The sequence below is a fragment of the Carassius gibelio genome, chromosome B3 (assembly GCF_023724105.1).
Source record: "Carassius gibelio isolate Cgi1373 ecotype wild population from Czech Republic chromosome B3, carGib1.2-hapl.c, whole genome shotgun sequence".
NCBI classification, from domain to species: domain Eukaryota; kingdom Metazoa; phylum Chordata; class Actinopteri; order Cypriniformes; family Cyprinidae; genus Carassius; species Carassius gibelio.
This window is the reverse complement of record NC_068398.1, coordinates 1,232,505-1,255,193: the sequence shown is the minus strand read 5'-3', so window position 1 is coordinate 1,255,193 and position 22,689 is coordinate 1,232,505. Positions and strand designations below refer to the sequence as shown.

At 40.0% G+C, this 22,689-nt stretch overlaps 2 protein-coding genes across 5 annotated transcripts in view; both read right to left on the bottom strand.

Annotated features, from left to right (window-relative positions):
- LOC127952159 (zinc finger protein 845) overlaps nucleotides 1-22,689 on the bottom strand; it is a 177,127-nt gene that overhangs the window by 64,309 nt on the left and 90,129 nt on the right. The gene's annotated exons all lie outside the window — the stretch shown is intronic.
- The window catches only part of LOC127952147 (zinc finger protein 501-like), a 106,464-nt gene continuing 90,129 nt past the window's right edge, over nucleotides 6,355-22,689 (bottom strand). The window contains exons 2-5 of one of the 4 annotated variants that reach the window (XM_052550477.1): nucleotides 14,554-14,776; nucleotides 12,463-12,501; nucleotides 10,597-11,982; nucleotides 6,356-7,813 (exon numbers count right to left, since the gene is read on the bottom strand). In XM_052550477.1, the coding sequence (XP_052406437.1) occupies nucleotides 7,776-7,813; nucleotides 10,597-11,982; nucleotides 12,463-12,501; nucleotides 14,554-14,716 (1,626 nt within the window). In that variant the 5' untranslated portion in view covers nucleotides 14,717-14,776 and the 3' untranslated portion in view covers nucleotides 6,356-7,775. Of the gene's footprint in view, nucleotides 7,814-10,596; nucleotides 11,983-12,462; nucleotides 12,502-14,553; nucleotides 14,777-22,689 lie in introns of all 4 variants that reach the window. The other 3 variants (XM_052550476.1, XM_052550478.1, XM_052550480.1) reach the window with 3 other exon arrangements.

The following is a 22,689-nucleotide window of genomic DNA, read 5'->3' as shown; positions in this document are numbered from 1 at the left end:
GCTAACACCGTGTTTCCTGATGATATTTCTCAAGGGTAACATGTAAAGCATGAAGAGTAACAGCCCTAGTACTGAGTCTTGAGGTACTCCATACTGCACTTGTGATCGATATGATATATCTTCATTCACTGCTACGAACGGATGGTGGTCATATAAGTACGATTTAAATCATGCTAATGCACTTCCATTAATGTCAACAAAGCGTTCTAGTCTGTACAAAACAATTTTGTTGTCAATTGTGTCAAACGCAGCACTAAGATCCAATAAAACTAATAGAGAGATACACCCACGATCAGATGATAAGAGCAGATCATTTGTAACTCTAAGTACTGAGTCTCAGTACTATGATACGGTCTAAATCCTGACTGGAAATCTTCAAAGATACCATTTTTCATACTATAATTGTGAGGATACTACCTTTTCTAGTATCTTGGACAGTCTATAATTAACTAGTTCTTTGGGGTCAAGTTGTGTTGTTTTTGATGAGAGGCTTAATAACAGCCAGTTTGAAGGTTTTGGTGACATATCCTAATGACAATGAGGAATTAATAATAGTCAGAAAAGGATCTATGACTTCTGGAAGCACCTCTTTTAGGAGCTTAGATGGTATAGGTTCTAACATACATGTTGTTGGTTTAGATGATTTAACAAGTTTATACAATTCTTCCTCTCCTATAGTAGATAATGAGTGGAACTGTTCCTCGGGGGTCTATAGTGCACTGTGTGATGTGATACTGTAGCTGACGGCTGAATGGTTGCAATTTTATCTCTAATAGTATCGATTTTACAAGTAAAGTAGTTCATAAATTCATTACTGCTGTGATGTTGGGAAATGTCAACACTTGTTGATGCTTTTTTATTTTATTTAGCCACTGTATTGAATAAATACCTGGGGTTATGTTTGTTTTCGTCTAAAAGAGATCTAGCAGTTTTTAATGTTTTTCTGTAGGATAGGTTACTTTCCCACCAAGCAATACGAAATACCTCTAGTTTTGTTTTCCTCCAGCTGCGCTCCATTTTTCGAGCTGCTCTCTTTAGGGTATGAGTATGCTCATTATACCATGGTGTCAAACTGTTTTCCTTAACCTTCCTTAAAAGTAAAGGAGCAACTGTATTTAAAATTCTAGAAAAGAGAGAGTCCATAGTTTCTGTTACATCATCAAGTTGTTCTGAGGTTTTGGATATGCTAACGAATTCGGATACATCAGGAAGATAACTTAAAAAGCAGTCTTTTGTGGTAGAAGTGATTGTTCTACCATACTTTTAAACAGAAGTAGAATTTACAGTTTTAGCTATATGAAGTTTGCATAAAACGAAATAACGATCTGATATATCATCACTTGGCTGCATAATTTCAACAACATCAATTCCATGTGACAGTATTAAATCTAGAGTATTTTTCCACAACGCAGACGTGTTGTCTAACCCCAATAGAGTTCATAATGTCTATAAATGCTGATCCCAATATGTCTTTTTCATTTTCAACAAGGATATTAAAATCACCAAAACTTTATCTGCAGCCAGGACTAGCTTTGATGTAAAATCACCAAGCTCTTTAATAAAGTATGTATGGTGCCCTGTTGGCCTGTATACAGTAGCCAGTACAAACATAACAGGGTATTTATCATTAACATTTGTTTCTCTGGATAATGTTAAATGAAACACCATTACTTCAAACGAGTTATACTTGAAGCCTGCCACCTAAGAAATCCTGAAGACATTGTTATAAATTGAAGCAACACCTCCCCCATTGCCTTTTAGACGAGGCTCATGTTTATAACAGTAATCTTGGGGGGTGGACTCATTTAAAATAATGTAATTATCAGGTTTTAGCCAGGTTTCTGTCAAACAGAGCACATCTAGATTATGATCAGTGATCATATTTACAAAAAAGTGCTTTCGTAGAAAGGGACCTGATATTCAATAAGCCAAGCTTTATCATTTGTTTATCTATATTACATCGTTTTTTTTATTTGTTCAACCTCAATTAAATTGTTAATCTTACATTGGTTTGGACATTTTTTTGTATTTTCTAGTTCGGGGAACAGACACAGTCTCTATAGTGTGATATCTAGGTGAAAGAGTCTCTATGTGCTGAGAATTAGCTGACCTCTGTGACGTGAGGCAGCTAGCAGACGGTCGGTTTAGCCAGTCTGTCTGCTTCCTGACCTGGGCCCCAGTTAGTCAAGTATAAACACTAAGACTATTTGCCATATTTCTAGAGAGAAGAGTGGCGCCACCCCAGGAGGGATGAAGACCATCTCTTTTCAACAGGTCAGGTCTGCCCCAAAAGCTCGTCCAATTGTCTATGAAACCTATGTTATTCTGTGGGCACCACTTAGACATCCAGCCATTGAGTGATGACAATCTGCTATGCATCTCACCACCATGGTAAGCAGGGAGGGGACCAGAGTATATTAGTGTCTGACATTGTGGTTGCAAGTTTACACACCTCTTTTTTGTGATCTCTGACTGGCGAAGTCGAACATCATTAGCGCCGGCATGAATAACAATCTTACTGTATTTACGTTTAGCATTAGCCAGCACTTTTAAATTTGCCAAGATGTCAGGCGCTCTGGCTCCTGGTAAACATTTGACTATGGTGGCTGGTGTCTCTATATTCACGTTCCGTACAATAGAATCACCAATAACTACAGCACTTTCATCAGGTTTCTCAGTGGGTGCATCACTGAGTGGGGAGAACCTGTTTAATGTTTTGATCGGAACAGAAGAGCGGTGTTTTGACCCACGACTACGCTGCCTCACCGTCACCCAGTTGCCCTGCTGCAGGGGCTCTGCTGGAACCGGACAATGTACAGGAATCCCTGAGCTAGACGCATCCAAAGCCGTATCTAGTAGAGTTGGGGTACTCGAACTTGGACTCGGACTCGAGTCCGGACTCGAGTCCAATTTTGAATGAACTCGGACTTGTCACGCACTCGGGTGAATTTGTACTTGGACTTGACACGGACTTGAACATTTTGGACTCTGAAAATATTCCGAGTACAGTCGAGTCCACGTCATGTGTAACAATAAAACCAGCATAAAATTGAAATGATAAATTAATGAATGTCTCCCCTTCTGTCATTTTACTGCACCACACCGGCAGGCAGAAGTCTCACGCTTGCAGACGAAACACATGCACCACTCACTGGATCTCAGTGTGGATTAGTGATGGGAAGTTCGATTCTTTTCCGCGAACCGGTTCTTTCGGACGGTTTGATTCAATAAACTGGTTAAAAAAAAAAAAAAACAGTTCACCGGATACATAATCCATTGCGATGTATTTGTTATTCTAAATTACGGCCTATGCTCTCAATGTCAAATGCAGAAATGTTAATCCATGCATTTATGACTTCAAGGTTAGACTACTGTAATGCTTTATTGGGTGGTTGTTCTGCACGCTTGGTAAACAAACTACAGCTAGTCCAAAATGCAGCAGCAAGAGTTCTTACTAGAACCAGGAAGTATGACCATATTAGCCCGGTCCTGTCCACACTGCACTGGCTCCCTATCAAACATCGTATAGATTTTAAAATATTGCTTATTACTTATAAAGCCCTGAATGGTTTAGCACCTCAGTATTTGAATGAGCTCCTTTTACATTATACTCCTCTACGTCCGCTACGTTCTCAAAACTCAGGCAATTTGATAATACCTAGAATATCAAAATCAACTGCGGGCGGCAGATCCTTTTCCTATTTGGCGCCTAAACTCTGGAATAACCTACCTAACATTGTTCGGGAGGCAGACACACTCTTGCGGTTTAAATCTAGATTAAAGACCCATCTCTTTAACCTGGCATACACATAACATACTAATATGCTTTTAATATCCAAATCCGTTAAAGGATTTTTAGGCTGCATTAATTAGGTAAACTGGAACCGGAACACTTCACATAACACCGTACTTTCTACACCATTAGAAGAATGGCATCTACGCTAATATTTGTCTGTTTCTCTCTTGTTCCGAGGTCACCGTGGCCACCAGATCCAGTCTGTGTCCAGATCAGAGGGTCACTGCAGTCACCCGGATCCAGTACGTATCCAGACCAGATGGTGGATCAGCACCTAGAAAGGACCTCTACTGCCCTGAAAGACAGCGGAGACCAGGACAACTAGAGCCCCAGATACAGATCCCCTGTAAAGACCTTGTCTCAGAGGAGCACCAGGACAAGACCACAGGAAACAGATGATTCTTCTGCACAATCTGACTTTGCTGCAGCCTGGAATTGAACTACTGGTTTCGTCTGGTCAGAGGAGAACTGGCCCCCCAACTGAGCCTGGTTTCTCCCAAGGTTTTTTTCTCCATTCTGTCACCGATGGAGTTTCGGTTCCTTGCCGCTGTCGCCTCTGGCTTGCTTAGTTGGGGTCACTTCATCTACAGCGATATCGTTGACTTGATTGCAAATTAAAACAGACACTATTTCAACTGAACAGAGATGACATAACTGAATTCAATGATGAACTGCCTTTAACTATCATTTTGCATTATTGAGACACTGTTTTCCAAATGAATGTTGTTCAGTGCTTTGGCGCAATGTATTTTGTTTAAAGCACTATATAAATAAAGGTGATTGATTGATTGATTGTTATTAAATGAACTTACGTTTCGTCAGATTGCCCTTCATTCAAGCCCTCGGTTTACCCGCACTCATTACATTAGCACAAAATCAGTTCAGAATCAATCACCAAAAGAATCAGTTCGGTTCAGACGCGCTGAGAGTCATTCGGCTTCATGCTGAATCACAACTGCGCAGTATTATCAGCTCCTCGGTTCTCGAATCGGACGCGTCCGAAAGAAACGGTTTTCGGTTCAGTTTACTGATGATCTGAAAACTGATACAACCGGTTCTTGACTCGAGAACGAGAATCGCTCAAAACCCGGGTAGGAAAATCTGACAGGGTAGGATAAAATGTCAGGACACCGGCACATGCTGCAGTTCAGTATCATCAGCTGCTCTACTCGCGTTCATGTTCTGTTTACTACAAACTCAGTTTGTGAATCTGTCATCATTAACTATAAATACAGTACAGATATTTCATAAATCATCCCTTATTCATATTAAACATGGAGTCTTTAGAGTCTTAATTATTGTCCAACTTCCCTGAAAACCCCTTTGGCCCATACATAATCTACAATTGAAATCAAATCTACTTGAAAAATTACACGCATGCGCGGTATCATCAGTTCATCGGTTCTCAAATCGGACGCCTCCGAAAGAAACGGTTTTCGGTTCAGTGTACTGGTGATCCGAAAACCGATGCAACCGACTACCAGAGACAGCAGCAGCAACCAACAGATGCTGCACAGCTCAGCATTGCAGGATTTGCAAAACCAGAACTGACCAAACAAGCAATGCAACTTTATGATGCAAGTTCTCCAAGACAACAAGAAATTCATAATGTCATCATTAAGGATCTCCTCATTGGCTGCACTTTACCTCTGTCAAATGTGGGGGAGAGGCATTAAATAACTGAAATGTCATCTTTAACTGGAGGACAATATAGTGTGATACAATAATAAAACAGGTTCATTTGTATTTTCATGCACTTGTAATACAATAAAACCTTTGAAACCTTTTTTGATAGGAAACTAGTTCTGTTGACATAAAATAAAAATGTTCAATGGCAATGACTAGATGTTACAGTGGTATTTTTTTTTATTACATTTTTATATTGCCATTGGTTTAATGGGTTGAAAGGTTAAAATATTAATAGAATGTAAAAATGTACAATACCAATTTATAATCTTTTTTAATTTAATTACTTTCTGGACTCGGGCGGACTCGACTCGGACTCGGCCTTTAAGAACTCGGACTTGAGTCCAACTCGACCCCTTTTGGACTCGGACTCGGACTTGGACTCGATGTTTGTGGACTTGGTCTTGACTCGTACTCGACAAAGGTGGACTCGGACCCAACTCTAGTATCTAGAGCCCTAACATTCTTACTGTCCTCAATTAAAGTTTGGATGCGTGTCTTTAATTCTGAAACCTTCTCTGTCAGCCTAACTATTTCCCAGCATTTATCACATGTGAATCCCTCATCTGCGACAGAGATAGATAAACTGTACATGTGGCAAGAGGTGCAAATAACAATAGCAGGAAAAGCCATTACTCACCGTGCTTGATGAAATATTCTTACCACAGTTTTTTGATGAACTTGTAAAAAAACTGGAGAGAGAGAGAGAGTAGCAAGAGATAGTAGAGAGGAGAAAAGAAAACAGTGATAGGCACGAATGAAAACGCTAATACAGGTGCACTGCACTCACGAATTTCAAATAAAAGTGAACTATCAAATTAATCAGATTAGATTGATAGATAATATCAGAAATATGGTGGGTATTAAGTTATATTTTATTACTTTAAACAACAGAGAGTGATAGTAAGATTCTATTGAAAACAAAGCAACATGGAGCTACAATCACAAACAGCAGCAAGGGCATCAGGAAGCAGGAATAACACTGTCCAACAGCGACACCCACAGGTAGACACCCACAGTGACACACCTCACGATGAACAACTGGTAAATTCACATGACTCTAGACGATCAACTGTGATGTGTCGAGAGACTGGACATCAGCTGTAATGTGACGTGATTCTGGACGATCAGTTGTGTCAAGACGAAACTGGATGATCAGTTGTGATGTGAAGTGACTCTGGATGATCAACTGGGACGTGACATGACTCTGGGAGATTAGATCAGCTGGGTCATTACGAGAGTTTGGACGATCAACTGTAAAGTGACGAGACTATGGAAGATCAGCTGTGACATGACCAAACCCCTAAATATCAGCTGAGATGTGCCAAGGACCTGGAAGATCAGCTGTGACCTGACAAACTCTGGATGACCAACTATAACATGACTTAAGATGATTAAATGGGATGTCAACAGAGTAGTGATAAGCTTTCTTGAATGTCTTGTGGTTGACTAAATTTTGTGGCCGCCTTTACCTGCAAGGAGTCATAAAACAGGGATGGGTCGACAGCAACAACAGGTATAGCACAGGCACAGCAGAAAAGTCATCCAGAGACCGGCATGGATCAATCGATGGCGAATGTCAAGAGGTCAAGAGTAATTTATTTATAATTTGCATAGGTAACACTGGGAAAAACTGGGCATTGAAATGATTGTGACAAGGCTCAGACAACAAGGACAATAACAGGCCCACATATCAAAAAAATTAACATATACAGATATAAACGTACATGGATGGTATGGAGATATTGAGTGACTTAAGTCACTATAGACAGAACAATAAACACAGACAGAGCAGTAAATAAAAAATAAGGGGCAGTAACCGATACAATAAGGGTAGACATTGTTAAGAGATTTAACTAGTCCTAAGATACTAATATAGAATACTGGTGTAGAGCAGTGTCCAAAATGTATTTGTAGAATATCGCAGAGCTAGAAGAAAAAACTATTAAAAGTTGCAGTGCAAGTACAATAAATAATAAACTTAAAGGCAGCATGTATTCCGGTTTTAGATGAAGGATAGTTGGCTGTTAATCAGTCTGATGGCTTGAAGATCAAAGCTATTTTTCAGTCTGGTTGTCCATGATCAGATGGATCGTAAGTGTCTGCCAGATGGCAGTGAGGCAAACAGGTGATGAGCAGGGTGAGTGCAGTCCTTGATGATGCTGCAAGCCTTTTTCAAGCAGTGAGTTTGATAGATATCCTGTAAGGCTGGGAGTTTATGTCCAATTATGAGCTCTGCAGTTTTCAATACTCTCTGTAATGTAATCCAAAGGGCAAGGCAAATGGGTAATCTTCAGACAGGCAATAGTTCAGGCGAGGTACAAACAAAGTCTGAAACAGCAAGACAAAGTGATAATCCAAGAAAGGCTAAAGTCCAAGGCAGGCAGAGAACAGGCAGAACAAGGCAAACATGCTAGGATTAAGACACGGATGTATAAGGCAATGGACAGGACTAAACTAGACTTGATTTGAGAACTAGTACTAGGAACGGTCTGTGTAATGTAGCTATCGCTAACATGGTGATAAACACTAACAATACTCAGCCCTGAGTGGTGGTTAGGGTATCGTATTTATATTGTATGTGATTGGTTGCAGGTATTAATACCATCGATATTAGGATTGAACTGCCCAAAGCTAGGAGAAGGGTTGCTAATGTAGACAAACTCATTCAATGTCAGTCATGTGTGGAGTAAAATATAGTTTATTAGGCAAATCAAAGCTTTACTGAGAAATGTAAAAGCCCCAAAAGCAATTATAATACTTTGTGGCTTTTAAATATTAAAACTACAATTATAAAATTACGTTTCCCTGATTCAAATACAATCAGCAGACAATAACAGTTGTTGATAAAAAATTGAAATATAAAAAGTAAAGATAATGTATTCATAAAAAAGGTAACATTTAATCAATTACATTTTATCAGCAAATAGAAAAACAAGCTAAGCAAAAGTGAAAACTTCTTTCTCCGCTCTCTCTCTCCTTCTGACTTACACGTATGGATGAGTATCGGTAAGGTTTTGATATTCTTACAATCCTGCTTATTAAACATAATATTAAATTAATGAAAATAATATGAAACCCATAAGTACAATGATATCTCTTATATCATGAAACTAAATTATATAGTGGAACAAAAGTTTGTAACATTGTTATCTGGAAAGAAACTGCATCTTTGAGTTGGTATGAATCTGAGTTTAATTTAATGGTTATGAAGATGTAGATAAACCCTCTGGAGTCTAAGGGTATTTTTGGGGCCTGGAGAAGTTTTGTCATGCCCTGTCATTTGTGCTTTTTCACATCTAAATGGCTAAAGTCTAATCTCACTGTAATCAGCACAAACTGGGCTATAATCATATGTGAGCAGCATGTATGTACATGATTCTGTTTTTGAGAAAAGAAAATGTTTTTTGTGGTTAGTGAAAAACTAAAAATGTTAAATCACTTGAATAAGGCCATAAAACACTTACAAAACACTGGCTCCCAGGATTTTTGAGAACTGGAGCTTGTAGCCTATATTTTTTTTCTTTGTAAATTATGTGAAAATCATCTTGTTTACTCACTTACAGAAAACAATATATTGATTAAAATTTTCTAAGACACATTTGGTTGGTAAAAGTCATATGCGAGTAGGCCTCAACTATAATGAATATCATTGTGATTTACACCTGAGAAGACAAAGGCCTGCATAATGAGCCGCATAATGAGCTGCATAATGAGCCGCATAATGAGCCTCTCAGTCAGCTGTCACTGAGAGGGAAGAGTTACAAGAAAGAATGTGAGGACAAAATAAATCTATATAATTTTATGTTTGTAGTTTATTTAGAATATAATTAATTATCCCACAACATAATTTAATATCCACTTGGTGGAGCAGTTAAACAGTTTATTAGGAACAATCAAAGCTGACTTTCAAACTGAATTTTTTGCATCATTACTCCAGTCACCTCCTTTTAACAATCTGATTTTCTACAAAAAATATATATATATTATTATTAATGTTGAAAAGAGCTGAGAATATTTTTTTCAGGTTTTTTAGGGTGGATAAATTGAAAGAACAGCATTGTTTGTTACAAGTGTTACAGTTACATTTATTTGTTACATTTATATTATTTACATCAAGCTTTTGAATTGTATAGTATTGTATATTGTTATTGAAACTTCATAATATTTCACTTGATTATACATTTAGTCAGGAATTATAGTTTGGAAAAAGTCTAGTACGTTATGTTAAAACTAGTTCAAGTATATAAATGAATAAAAAGAGACTTACTCATGTTTATGTTCTCTGCTGAATAAAGCACTTCAACCTTTTTTCTGAGGAAACCCAAATCTCAAATCCTCAACCACATTGCATCTTTTTGGGGTGAATTAGGTCTTATTCCTCTCATCGAGAAGCAAATAGTAAAATAAAAAAACTTGAAGAACAGTCTCGCTGCTTTTTCTTCTGTTGTGTGTGTATTCAAGCCGCGCTTCAGTTTGAATCTGACTAGCGCGTTAAGCGCGGGGGTTTGTCACATTAGATATAATGAAGGGAGACGTGAAAAACAGACATCGTGTTGTTTTCATATGGAATACTTTATTACAGAATATTTGTTTTCGGCAGCACTTGTTTAGTTTAAAAGTAGACATCCAGGTGGATGCTGCACACTGGTGGTGAATGAGGAGATACCCCCAGACTATGTAAAGCGCTTTGAGTGCCTAGAAAAGCGCTATATAAATATAATGAATTATTATTATTATTATTATGTCAAGCTTTCTAAAGATATGTCTCCCATGTCTCTTCATTGAGTATTCACTGAGTTACAGTTCATTTTAGTGACGTGTTTGTAAATGAAGATCAGCGCAGACAAAAGCTGCAGACAGCACACCTTGTTTGTTATCATTATTTTATAAATGCACCAAGTTTTGTTGTTATTATGTCTGTATACAAAAAAAGTTTATCCTTTACAGATTCGATTGATGTATTGCTCTTATCTGTACGATCAAAACTGAAATTTAAATTCTTTTTGGGGTTATCAGGAGAAAATGACTCATAATTCGTATACGTGTTAATCGATTTAAGAGGATTTTTTTTGGTGAGGATGCAGCATCAGATCTGATGATGATCTACTTACTATGATAGTTTTTTGTATGATTGTGTAGAGAAACAGAATGACTGAAACTCTTCCAACATGTCGTGCAGAGATATGGTTTCTCTCCAGTGTGAATCCTCTCATGCTGTTTTAAACACTGTGCTGTAGTAAAAGTCTTTTCACACTTAAAGCACATGTAATCTCTCACACCAGTATGTATTTTCTGATGCAATTTTAAATGTTCTGGACGCGAAAAACTTTTTCCACACAAATGACATGAATGTGGTTTCTCCTTTGTATGAACTTTCAGGTGCTGCTTCAGGACTGAATCTCTCAAAAATGTTTTCCCGCATTGATCACATGTGTACAGCTTCTCTCTAGTGTGGATGTTCATGTGTAACTTAAGTTTTGATGATCGTGAGAAACTCTTCCCGCACTGATCACAAGTGAATGGTTTCTCTCCAGTATGAACTCTCATGTGTGATGTAAGTCTTCCTTTTAGTGTGAAACTCTTCCCGCACTGATCACATGTGTGCGGTTTCTCTCCAGTGTGAATCCTCTCATGTGTTTTCAGGTCTCCTGACCGACTGAATCTCTTGTCACAGTGTGAACACTTGTAAGGTTTCTCTCCAGTGTGAATCCTCTCATGTGTTTTCAGACTTGATGACCGACTGAATCTCTTGCCACAGTGTGAACACTTGAAAGGTTTCTCTCCAGTGTGAATCCTCTCATGTTTTTTCAGGTCTCCTGACCGACTGAATCTCTTGTCACAGTGTGAACACTTGTAAGGTTTCTCTCCAGTGTGGATCATCTCATGTGTTTTTAAACTGGTCGCTGTAGTAAAAGTCTTCTCACACTCAAAGCACATGTACTCTCTCACACCAGTATGTATTTTCTGATGTATTTTCAAACTTTGTATTAATGAAAAACTCTTTCCACACAAATGACATGAATGTGGTTTCTCCTTTGTATGAACTCTCAGGTGCTGCTTCAGGACTGAAGCACACAAAAATGTTTTCCCGCACTGATCACATGTGTACAGCTTCTCTCTAGTGTGGTTGTTCATGTGTAACTTAAGGTTTGATGAGTATGAGAAACTCTTCCCGCACTGATCACAAGTGAATGGTCTCTCTCCAGTATGAATTCTCATGTGTGATGTAAGGTCTCCTTTTAGTGTGAAATTCTTCCCGCACTGATCACATGTGTACAGTTTCTCTCCAGTGTGGATCATCTCATGTCTTTTCAGACTTGATAACTGACTGAATCTCTTGTCACAGTGTGAACACTTAAAAGGTTTCACTCCGGTGTGAATCCTCTCATGTGTTTTCAGATTTGATGACTGACTGAATCTCTTGTCACAGTGTGAACACTTGTAAGGTTTCTTCTCAGATTCACTCACTTCTCTCTCCTCATTACTTTCAATCAACTCTGAAAAAAGGAGAAGAAAAAAAAAACTGTACATTTGACATTAACTACAAAAAAGTGACCGGACATAAAAACAAACCCTGCTATAACACGAAAAGTAGACCATTGCACTGCAAAATTTGTTTAGTTTGTTTGCTTAATCTTATGATTAGGTTTCATTAACTGTTTTGTCTGAATGAATAAGAGATAAGATGGAATGTTTACGCAAACTCAAGGTTTATGGGTTGTTTATAGTTGGATGTGTGCTGGTCAGATGAAGTGTGAGGATTGAAACACACACAACTAAGATTTTTCAATAAACTCTGGTCGTTTTTATCATCATCACACTATCTCTCTTGCTTAGTCTCTTTTCTGGCTATGCTCGGTCAACTTCTTGGTTGGTAGGAGGCTTGATGGCAAGAGGACAGTTGATGGAAAGAGACAAGACTTGATGTTAAAGGGATAGTTCACCCCAAAATCAAAATTATGTCATTAATGACTCACCCTCATGTCGTTCCAAACCCCTTAGACCTCCGTTCAGACCTGGAAGAGAAGACAGTTATGAATAAAGTCGTAGTTTTTTCTATTTTTGGACCAAAATGTATTTTCGATGCTTCAAAATATTCTAACAGACCCTCTGATGTCACATGGACTACTGTGATGCTTTTCTTACCTTTCTGGTCTTACGGGTTTGGAACTACATGAGAGTGAGTCATTAATGACATAATTTTCATTTTTCGGTGAACTACCCCTTTAATCGATTTTGGTTATCGACAACCCTACTGACTATTTGTTCAGATACCAAACAAATTGGATATTTTTCAGGACTGGATCTTAACTATCTGGTGTTGAGACCGAGTTGCAACCTTCCACTCCCAAGCCAACAAAGAAGTTGTATACAGCCTAGTATAAAATAGTAATTTTGGTCTATATAGCAAATTTTGCCTTTCATGAAAACTGCCTTTCATAGCACCTCAGTATTTGAATGAGCTCCTTTTACATTATAATCCTCTAGGTCCGCTACGTTCTCAAAACTCAGGCAATTTGATAATACCTAGAATATCAAAATCAACTGCGGGCGGCAGATCCTTTTCCTATTTGGCGCCTAAACTCTGGAATAACCTACCTAACATTGTTCGGGAGGCAGACACACTCTTGCAGTTTAAATCTAGATTAAAGACCCATCTCTTTAACCTGGCTTACACATAACATACTAATATGCTTTTAATATCCAAATCCGTTAAAGGATTTTTAGGCTGCATTAATTAGGGGAACCGGAACCGGAAACACTTCCCATAACACCGTACTTTCTACATCATTAGAAGAATGGCATCTACGCTAATATTTGTCTGTTTCTCTCTTATTTCGAGGTCACCGTAGCCACCAGATCCAGTCTGTGTCCAGATCAGAGGGTCACTGCAGTCACCCGGATCCAGTACGTATCCAGACCAGATGGTGGATCAGCACCTAGAAAGGACCTCTACATCCCTGAAAGACAGCGGAGACCAGGACAACTAGAGCCCAGATACAGATCCCCTGTAAAGACCTTGTCTCAGAGGAGCACCAGGACAAGACCACAGGAAACAGATGATTCTTCTGCACAATCTGACTTTGCTGCAGCCTGGAATTGAACTACTGGTTTCGTCTGGTCAGAGGAGAACTGACCCCAACTGAGCCTGGTTTCTCCCAAGGTTTTTTTCTCCATTCTGTCACCGATGGAGTTTCGGTTCCTTGCCGCTGTCGCCTCTGGCTTGCTTAGTTGGAGTCACTTCATCTACAGCGATATCATTGACTTGATTGCAAATAAATGCACAAACACTATTTAACTGAACAGAGATGACATCACTGAATTCAATGATGAACTGCCTTTAACTATCATTCTGCATTATTGAGACACTGTTTTCCAAATGAATGTTGTTCAGTGCTTTGACGCAATGTATTTTGTTTAAAGCACTATATAAATAAAGGTGATTGATTGATTGATTGACTGTGAGGGGGTGATTTTTTTGTTTTTATAACTCATCAGTTTAAATTATATTAAGCCTTAATGTCCTGCAAAAGTAAGGGTGTGGGCACTTGAGTGACAGGTGGATTGCCGCTGCTGACACTGCCATCGATCTAGGTGGACGTGGTTTCAGCAACCAACTCCCTCCCCTCTTTGCCCATTTTCGATGATCCGGGAGAGACGTGCTGCCAAGATGGCGATGGTCTTTCTCAAATGGACCACTTCATGTGCATTTGCGGTCTTAAGTCCACAAGAACTTTGGGTGTCCAATTTATCATTTTAGCGCTCAGAAGGGTGATCGTTAGTGTCTCCTCTGTGGCCATTATGGCTTTTGAGCTACAAAACGTCAACAGGTGAGGTCACAGGCACTACGTCTATGTTTTTATACAGTCTATGGTTGAGACTAAAACTAATATACATTTTGTTGGAGCGGGAAAACCTGCCAGTCTATAGGAAGTGTCCCTTATTATTTGATGTTTCAGTAAAATCATTCAGCAGCTCTGAAGACCTTTCCAATTACAAAAATCTAAATATAAATCTGTGTGAAGTTTTAGAAATGTCAGCCTCGTTAATGAAGAATAAACACCAACCTGTTTGTTCTTCTGTATCTTCAGTGTGTTTGATTCTGCAGGGTTCTGGATCTCCCATCTCCTCTCTTTCCTCTTTAATAAACTCAGTCTTTACAGATTTCATCTCTTCTTGGATGATTTGATGCTCCTCTTCACTTGAGAACTGATGGAGATATTCCTGCATTTATTGGTGAATTGATGAATGTGAGATTGTTGTCAGAGGAGTTTCACTGAACATGAATTTCTGTGTGGAAAAGCAGATTTGCCAAAATAAACAATAAATCAAAGAAGCATTAAGTGTTGTCTCTTTGTAAATCATTACATTACCATATTATATTACAGTAGTGAGCTCTTGAACTGTCCCTCTACCCTCATCGGTGGGAACTACCAGCCTAGCTTCCAGTGTCTTCTTCTGAAAGTCATCTTTTATGATTCCACCTCTCAAACAAGACGCTATTCCAGCCTTAATGTGGTCACAAACTGGACGAGAAGCGCAGTGCTTCTCTGCACATTTTTAAAATTCACACACATTGTTTTATATGAAGTGCACACACACACACAGTGGATCCCAGATGTGATGGGAGGGGGGTAATTATGCAATCATCTTCCATAGCTTCTCAGTACTAAATATACTAGCAAAACGTATATACATATATAGGCAAAATAAGTTCAAAAGTTTTCACCTCCTGGCTCTTAATGCATGGTTTATCCTTCTGGAGCATCAGTGAGCATTTGAACCTTCTGTTATAGTTGCATATGAGTCCCACAGTTATCCTCAGTGTGAAAAGATGGATCTCAAAATCATACAGTCATTGTTGGAAAGGGTTCAAACACACGAAAATGCTGGAAAACCAAATCATTTTGGGGAGTTTTCTGAAAGGATTTTTCTGAAGAACAATGGGCACTTTTTAACGGGGTCATATGATAAACTAAAAAAAAAAATTTAAACTGTACATTTTACATTAACTTAAAAAAAGTGAAAGGACATAAAAACAAACCCTGCTATAACAGCGAAAAGTAGACAATTGCATTACAAAATTTGTCATATGATGCAATTTCAAGTTTTCCTTTCTCTTTGAAGTGTTACAAGTTGTTAGTGAATAGACTTTAGTCCCTAAAGTTGCAAAGCCTAAAGTTTCAAATCCAAAGAGATATTCTTTGTAAAAGTAAAAACACAAGCACACCTTCCTAAGATGCCTTGTTTAAACACCCCCCCACATGTCTACTTTACAGTGAGGGAAGATTTGCATAACACCGGCCAAATGTTCAATAATGACAAACCGTGGTTCACTGCAAAACTCAGACAGCTCCGTCAGGCCAAAGAAGATGCTTATGTGAAGGGGGACAATGTCTTGTATAAACAGGCTAAATACACATTGGAAAAGGAGATCAAAGTGGCAAAGAGGAATTATTCTGAAAAAATAAGGACTCAGTTCACTTCCAACGACTCCGCATCAGTGTGGAAAAGTCTAAAGAAGATCACCAATTACAAGACACCACCCCCCAGCACTGTAGAGAATCAACGACTGGCAGACGATCTGAACGAGTTTTACTGCAGGTTTGAAAGAACACCCATCACCTGCCCTGAACGCCTCCCCACAAAACCATTCACACCCTTCACAACTCCTGCAACCAGCCCTGAATGCCTCTCCAAACTACCGTTCACACCATTAACAGCTCCTGCAACCCATCCTGAACACCTCTCCAATCAAGCACTCTCACCATTCTCACCTCCTGCATCCCCCCTCTCCCCCACACCTGCAATTCAGATCAGCGAGGATGCGGTGCGCCAGGTCTTCCGGAAGCAGAAAAGGAAAAAAGCACCAGGCCCAGATTGTGTTACACCAGCCTGTCTGAAATTCTGTGCTGACCAGCTGGCCCCCATCTTCACACAGATCTTCAACAGATCGCTGGAGCTGTGTGAAGTCCCTTCATGCTTCAAACGCTCCACCATCATCCCCATCCCTAAGAAACCCAAAATTACAGGACTAAATGACTACAGGCCTGTGGCTCTAACGTCTGTAGTCATGAAGTCGTTTGAGAAACTGGTGCTGGGCCACCTGAAGGACATCACTGGGCCCTTGCTGGATCCTCTTCAGTTTGCCTACAGAGCAAACAGGTCTGTGGACGATGCAGTAAACATTGGACTGCATTATGTTCTGCAACACCTAGACAGACCGGGGACTTATGTGAGGATCCTGTTTGTGGACTTCAGCTCGGCCTTCAACACGATCATCCCAAACCTCCTCCTGCCCAAACTAAATCAGCTCTCCGTGCCCACCTCCGTCTGTCAGTGGATCAACAGCTTCCTGACAGACAGGCAGCAGCTAGTGAGGTTGGGAACATACACATCCAGCACCCGTACAATCAGCACCGGAGCTCCCCAGGGCTGTGTTCTCTCCTCAATGCTCTTCTCCCTGTACACCAACGATTGCACATCTAAGGACCCCTCTGTCAAGCTCCTGAAGTTTGCAGATGACACCACACTCATCGGCCTCATTCAGGACGGTGACGAGTCTGCTTACAGACAGGAGGTAAAAGAGCTGGCTGTCTGGTGCAGTCTCAACAACCTGGAGCTTAACACGCTCAAAACAGTGGAGATGATCGTGGACTTCAGGAGAAACCCCCCTGCACTTTCCCCACTCACCATCATGAACAGCCCTGTGACTGCAGTGGAGTCATTCAGGTTCCTGGGCACCACCATCTCTCAGGACCTGAAGTGGGACATTCACATTGACTCCATCGTAAAAAAGGCCCAGCAGAGGTTGTACTTCCTCCGCCAGCTGAGGAAGTTTAAACTGCCACAGGAGCTGCTGAAACAGTTCTACTCCACCATCATTGAATCCATCCTCTGCACTTCAGTAACTGTCTGGTTCAGCTCAGCTTCTAAATCTGACCTCAGAAGACTACAGAGGGTAGTCTGGACTGCTGAGCGAATCATCGGTTCAACTCTCCCATCTATTCAAGAACTGTACTTATCCAGAGTGAGAAAAAGGGCTGTCAAAATCACTTTGGACCCCTCACATCCAGCACACTCCCTCTTTGAACTGTGTCCATCTGGTCGACGCTACAGAGCACTGAGCACTAGAACGACCAGACACAGGACCAGTTTCTTCCCTCAGGCAATCCATCTTATGAACAGCTGATAATAACTGCGAACACACTACACTTTATATTTATATACACACACACTTTATTTATCTAACACACATACTTAGTATACACTTAAATTTTGCACACAATATATATGTACATACATAACTTCATTTTGTAATATACCTGCCTACAATTGTCATTTGTATATTGTCATTCACTGTCTACATATTTGTATTTTTATTCTTTTATTATGTGTTTTATGTTCTGTCGCTGTCATTCTGTTGTACTGCGGAGCTTCTGTCACGAAAACAAATTCCTCGTATGTGTAAACATACCTGGCAATAAAGCTCATTCTGATTCTGATTCTGATTCTGATGTTCACAAAAGAAATCAGTGGTTACGTTTTATTTACAACACTGTTCAAGAACAACCCAAATATTCCTGAACCTGGGAGAGTAGCCTACAATGCCGTCTACACACAAAAGCAGTTTCTATAACAGGGAATTTTCAAATACCGGCATTGGCCAATACGTTTTTCTGCTTGGACTATGTGTTCTTTTATTTTGAGGGCACGCCTGACTTTTATTTTGATGGTGCAAAGTGTTCACATTCTCCCTCTCTTTAAATGACTAATGAATAGGGATGACGGTATCCGATTTTTATGTTGCGATTAATTGCTAATGCTAATTGAAATTTAGCTCTAAAAAGTGGTCATAATATAGCCTAACAGGTTTAATAAAAATTGTGAACATTTAAATACAATAACCCAATACAGAAAAATATATAAAGTTAAAAGTTAAAACTTTAAAAAAAAAATTTAAGTGCAAAAGAACTATAAAGACAATAAGACCTCATTAGTTAAAGGGATACGCCACACAGAGATATGATTTCACTGCCTGTGATTGCATGAAGAAACAGATGAAACTGAAACAAACTACATGTCTCTACAGCAAACAGACACTACAGCAAAAAATATAAATAAAAGTATGCGTTAAATGTGTGTTAAGGGCTAGATTTCCACTGGAGGACACAGTGATGAGCAGTGAACGGAGCATTTTTAAGAGGCACCGAAATGAGGCACCAAAATCTGCATTCTGATTCAGTTTGGGTCATACAGGGGTTACATATGTACCGGTGCCATATTAGTTCATTAATTTCAGTAATTCAACTCAAATTGTGAAAATTGTGTATTAAATAATTTCAGTGCACACAGACTGAAGTAGTTTAAGTATTTGGTTCTTTTAATTGTGATGATTTTTACCCAAAAACCATAAATTCACCAACTTCAAACAAATAAGAATACTTCGTAAGATCAATAATAATAATAATTAAAAAAAAACATTTTTAGTTAATTGTTGGCCTGTTGGAAAGTATGTTCATTTACTGTACATGTACTCAATACTTGGTAGGGGCTCCTTCTGCTTTAATTATGGTTAATTTAGTGTGGCATGGAGGTGATCAGTTTGTGGCACTGCTGAGGTGGTATGGAAGCCCAGGTTTCTTTGACAGTGGCCTTCAGCTCATCTGCATTGTTTGGTCTCTTGTTTCTCATCTTCCTTTTGACAATAGCCCATAGATTCTCTCTGGGGTTCAGGTCTGGTGAGTTCACTGGCCAGTCAAGCACACCAACACCATGGTCATTTGACCAACTTTCGGTGCTTTTCATGAAACGTGTTCATGCATGTTTTTCTGACAGGAAATTTGATATATTTTATTTACGAAAAGAAATCACCATTCATTGACGCGTCCAGGTCGCAAACACTCACGATTGTACATCTGATCTTTAATGAAACTCGCGATTATGAGTAAATTTGCTTTTATCTTTGCAGGACTGTGATATGAAGAGTGTACAGAGTAAGACATCTATAGCAATAGTGTGAAAGGGCATAGCACATAACGTGCACAATATACCAGTATAAACACGGATATCTATTGGTATAATATACGTCACATGACTAAACTTGCGTCATCCTTTTCAAAAGCCTCCGTTTTCACAGTCCACACAACATCGTGTAAATGGCATTTTCAAACTTAGCCACTGTGGTGGAAAAATTCATTTAACATTGGTTCTGTATGCCTATATATGCATGTGTTTTCTTAGAATTGCTGTGTGGTTCAGAAGGATGACACCTGGGGGGAAACAGATGTCTGAGTATGACCTGAGAGGGTTATGGGCCATATAGTTGGGGGACAATGTCTGAGGATGACCCGAGGGGGTCACCTAAGTCCTAAATGTGTGAGAAACCGCCCATTGAGAGTGTTCCTTGTTATGTTTGAAAAGTTACAGCTGTTCAGAATGTATAACCTTGGAAGAGCAGAGGTATATAAGGTGGAGGACTGCCCTCTTCCTGGGTCGGTTTCACTCTGCAGGAACTCAGTGTTGCTGTATGACTGTCTGACCTTCTTTGCAAAGAATAAAAGCTTTCTTTTTAATTATACCTGAGAATGAGTCTGTCTCTTATGCTGACGAGAGTTGATTTAAATTTTGCCACGACAATTTGGTGTCAGAACGTGGGATTCCTTGGATGTGTCTTCCGGACCTGTGAGCGGACGGTGACTGATCATCCTGAACAATAGAAGTTCAGCCCTAACCCCGATTAGATTTGAGGGAGAAAGGGACCGACCGTCGAGGCCAGGAGGAGACACCACTGGAATCAGGAAAGAACCGGAGTGGCAACAGAGCTCTCGGGTAAGAGACAGTTCATGGTATTCAAAAATTTTGGGTTTTTAGAAATAACGATTGGAACCTACATTAGAAGAGGGATGAACCATAGTGGTGAGACCTTCTCTGTGGGAAGCACAATCAAGAGGATGAGGGGATCCGATTGTGAGAATATTGCGGCACAGTTAATACATTTCTAAGGGGAATTGAAGCTGCTGCAACTGGCATGATCGTAAATTGAGTTAGAAATTGAGATCAAAGCGATCCAGATATTTCGAAGCGATAAGCTGAGATCACGCTCGAGCGGTTAACATATTTCTAAGAGGGAAAGTGAGACTGTGTGAGTATTGCTTGCCGACTTGGCCGGGACAAGAAGTCGGATCTGTTGGAGACGTCTGACAGATTATAAGCGCGCCAAAGGGAAAAGGTCTCCACAGAGAAGGAAACAAGCAGGTATGGGAAAGTCTCAGAGCAAGCTCGTTGAATATGATAACACCGGTGTTTAGGAAAATGAAAAAAAATGTATGGCCAAAAATGCATGCAAAGTGTGGGGAAATTAATTAAATACCATGGTTTTCCAAAAGAGGGAACGTTGAGTGTTAAGAAATTAAAAGCTGTGAAGGAATCAGTAGAAGAGGGAAGCGAGGGACAGAAAGGTTGTTGTGCGAGACAGGTGTGTGAGAAATGTGAACGGACTGTGAATTGTTGGATAGCGGAAGCAGATAGGAGAGAAAGGAGAGCGATGCAGAAAGAATTAGCAAGTAGAAAGAAGGTAAAGAAAGTTGAAGAATGTGATGAAAGTGTAAATGCCTCACATAGACCTACTAACCGCTCTGATGTTTGTGTTTCTAAACATGTACCTCCGCCATACACACATTTCCCGGTTACCGAGGTGCAAGCCGCGAAAATGGACCCCGATCTCGACTGCTCTCCACCGAGAAGACCAACATCACCGTGGCCAGATCCAGAATGGAGACAAGAAACAGCGGAAGACCCAGAAATCATTCCTGAAACCCCCAACGAGGAAATAGAAGAGGAAATAGTGCGCAGAGCACCCCCGACAAAGAAAAGAAAAACCAGACAGCCAGTGAAAGAAGAAAATGTGAGTATTACAGCTCCAATGATTGAAGTTTCAGGCCCTGACGTCCCTATTATGGTCTTTAGTCCATGGACTATAACGGACATGAAGGAAGCGATGGCTCACTTGCCAAGCCCTGACGAAGCAGGTGATACATTTTCTACCGAATTAGTCACCTTCTGCCAAGAATTCAGCCCTACCGTGTACGAACTGAGGAGGCTGCTGGCAGTGAAACTGGGGGCTACGAGCTGGCATGAAGTGAGTGGAGAGCTGCAGAAAGAGGACTGCCGGAGAGGGCACTGTGAATGGAAAAGTGGACGTCTATCTGCTGTTTTAGCACATGCTTTGCATGCAGAGGAGATACAGACGTCGAAGGAGGAAAGAGTTAAAGCCAAAACCGACAAGGAGTGGCAGCTGGCGTTTGTGCAAGCCGTGTCGAAGACGGGGGGCTATTCTGCACAGCGAGACCAGCAGTGGAAGAGAGGAGGAAGATATCCGAACAAAACTGAAAGAAACTCTGAAAGATGGGGTTGTCGGATCTGTAGGACTGATGAACATGAGATATTGAATTGTACCAGATGCAGACTGTGCAAAAAGGACGGTCATTGGGCCGAGGGTTGCCCGGAGAATCTGCAAAATTAACAAGCAGACTGAAGCGAGGGAGACGGAGAGCAGAGAGGAGGGGTCCCGGGCCAGCAACCAAATGTCTGAGAATGACCTGAGAGGGTCATTGGACCATATAGTGGGGGGACAATGTCTGAGGATGACCTGACCTTTTTTCACAAAAGTGACAACCCAAGAAAGCAAAGAAAACGTTCTCTAATTTGTAGGTTGCATTGATACGTAGCGGTGGATGCAAGTAAAACAGTACCTCATTTTTTTCTCACCTGAAAATCATGCAATAAACATTTTTTTGACAAAGATTTAAATGTCGTTGTGGTCTATATAGCCTGCATCAAAATGAGGTTTACAATTATGCGCCCGAAGGCACGGGTTGAAGACCCAGTCAGTGACGTTACGATATGCTAATTTGTTTAAATTCATACCGACGTCATCACCATCACAAAAATGTATATTTTTAATTAATAATGCAAAAAAAATATATAGACCGACCTACCGACCCTTTTTTTTTTTTTATTACTGTTACTGCAAACCAAAATATTTTTAAGGATGGCCTCAGCCAAACACAATGCACTGAATAGTATGGCAAGAGCACACCTAGCTTTTTTTTTTTTTTTTTTTAATGATAAGCCATGTAAAAAAGTTTCAGAAAGGCGGAGCATAGAGAGCAACAATATGTGGAAAATAATGGTTTTTTTTA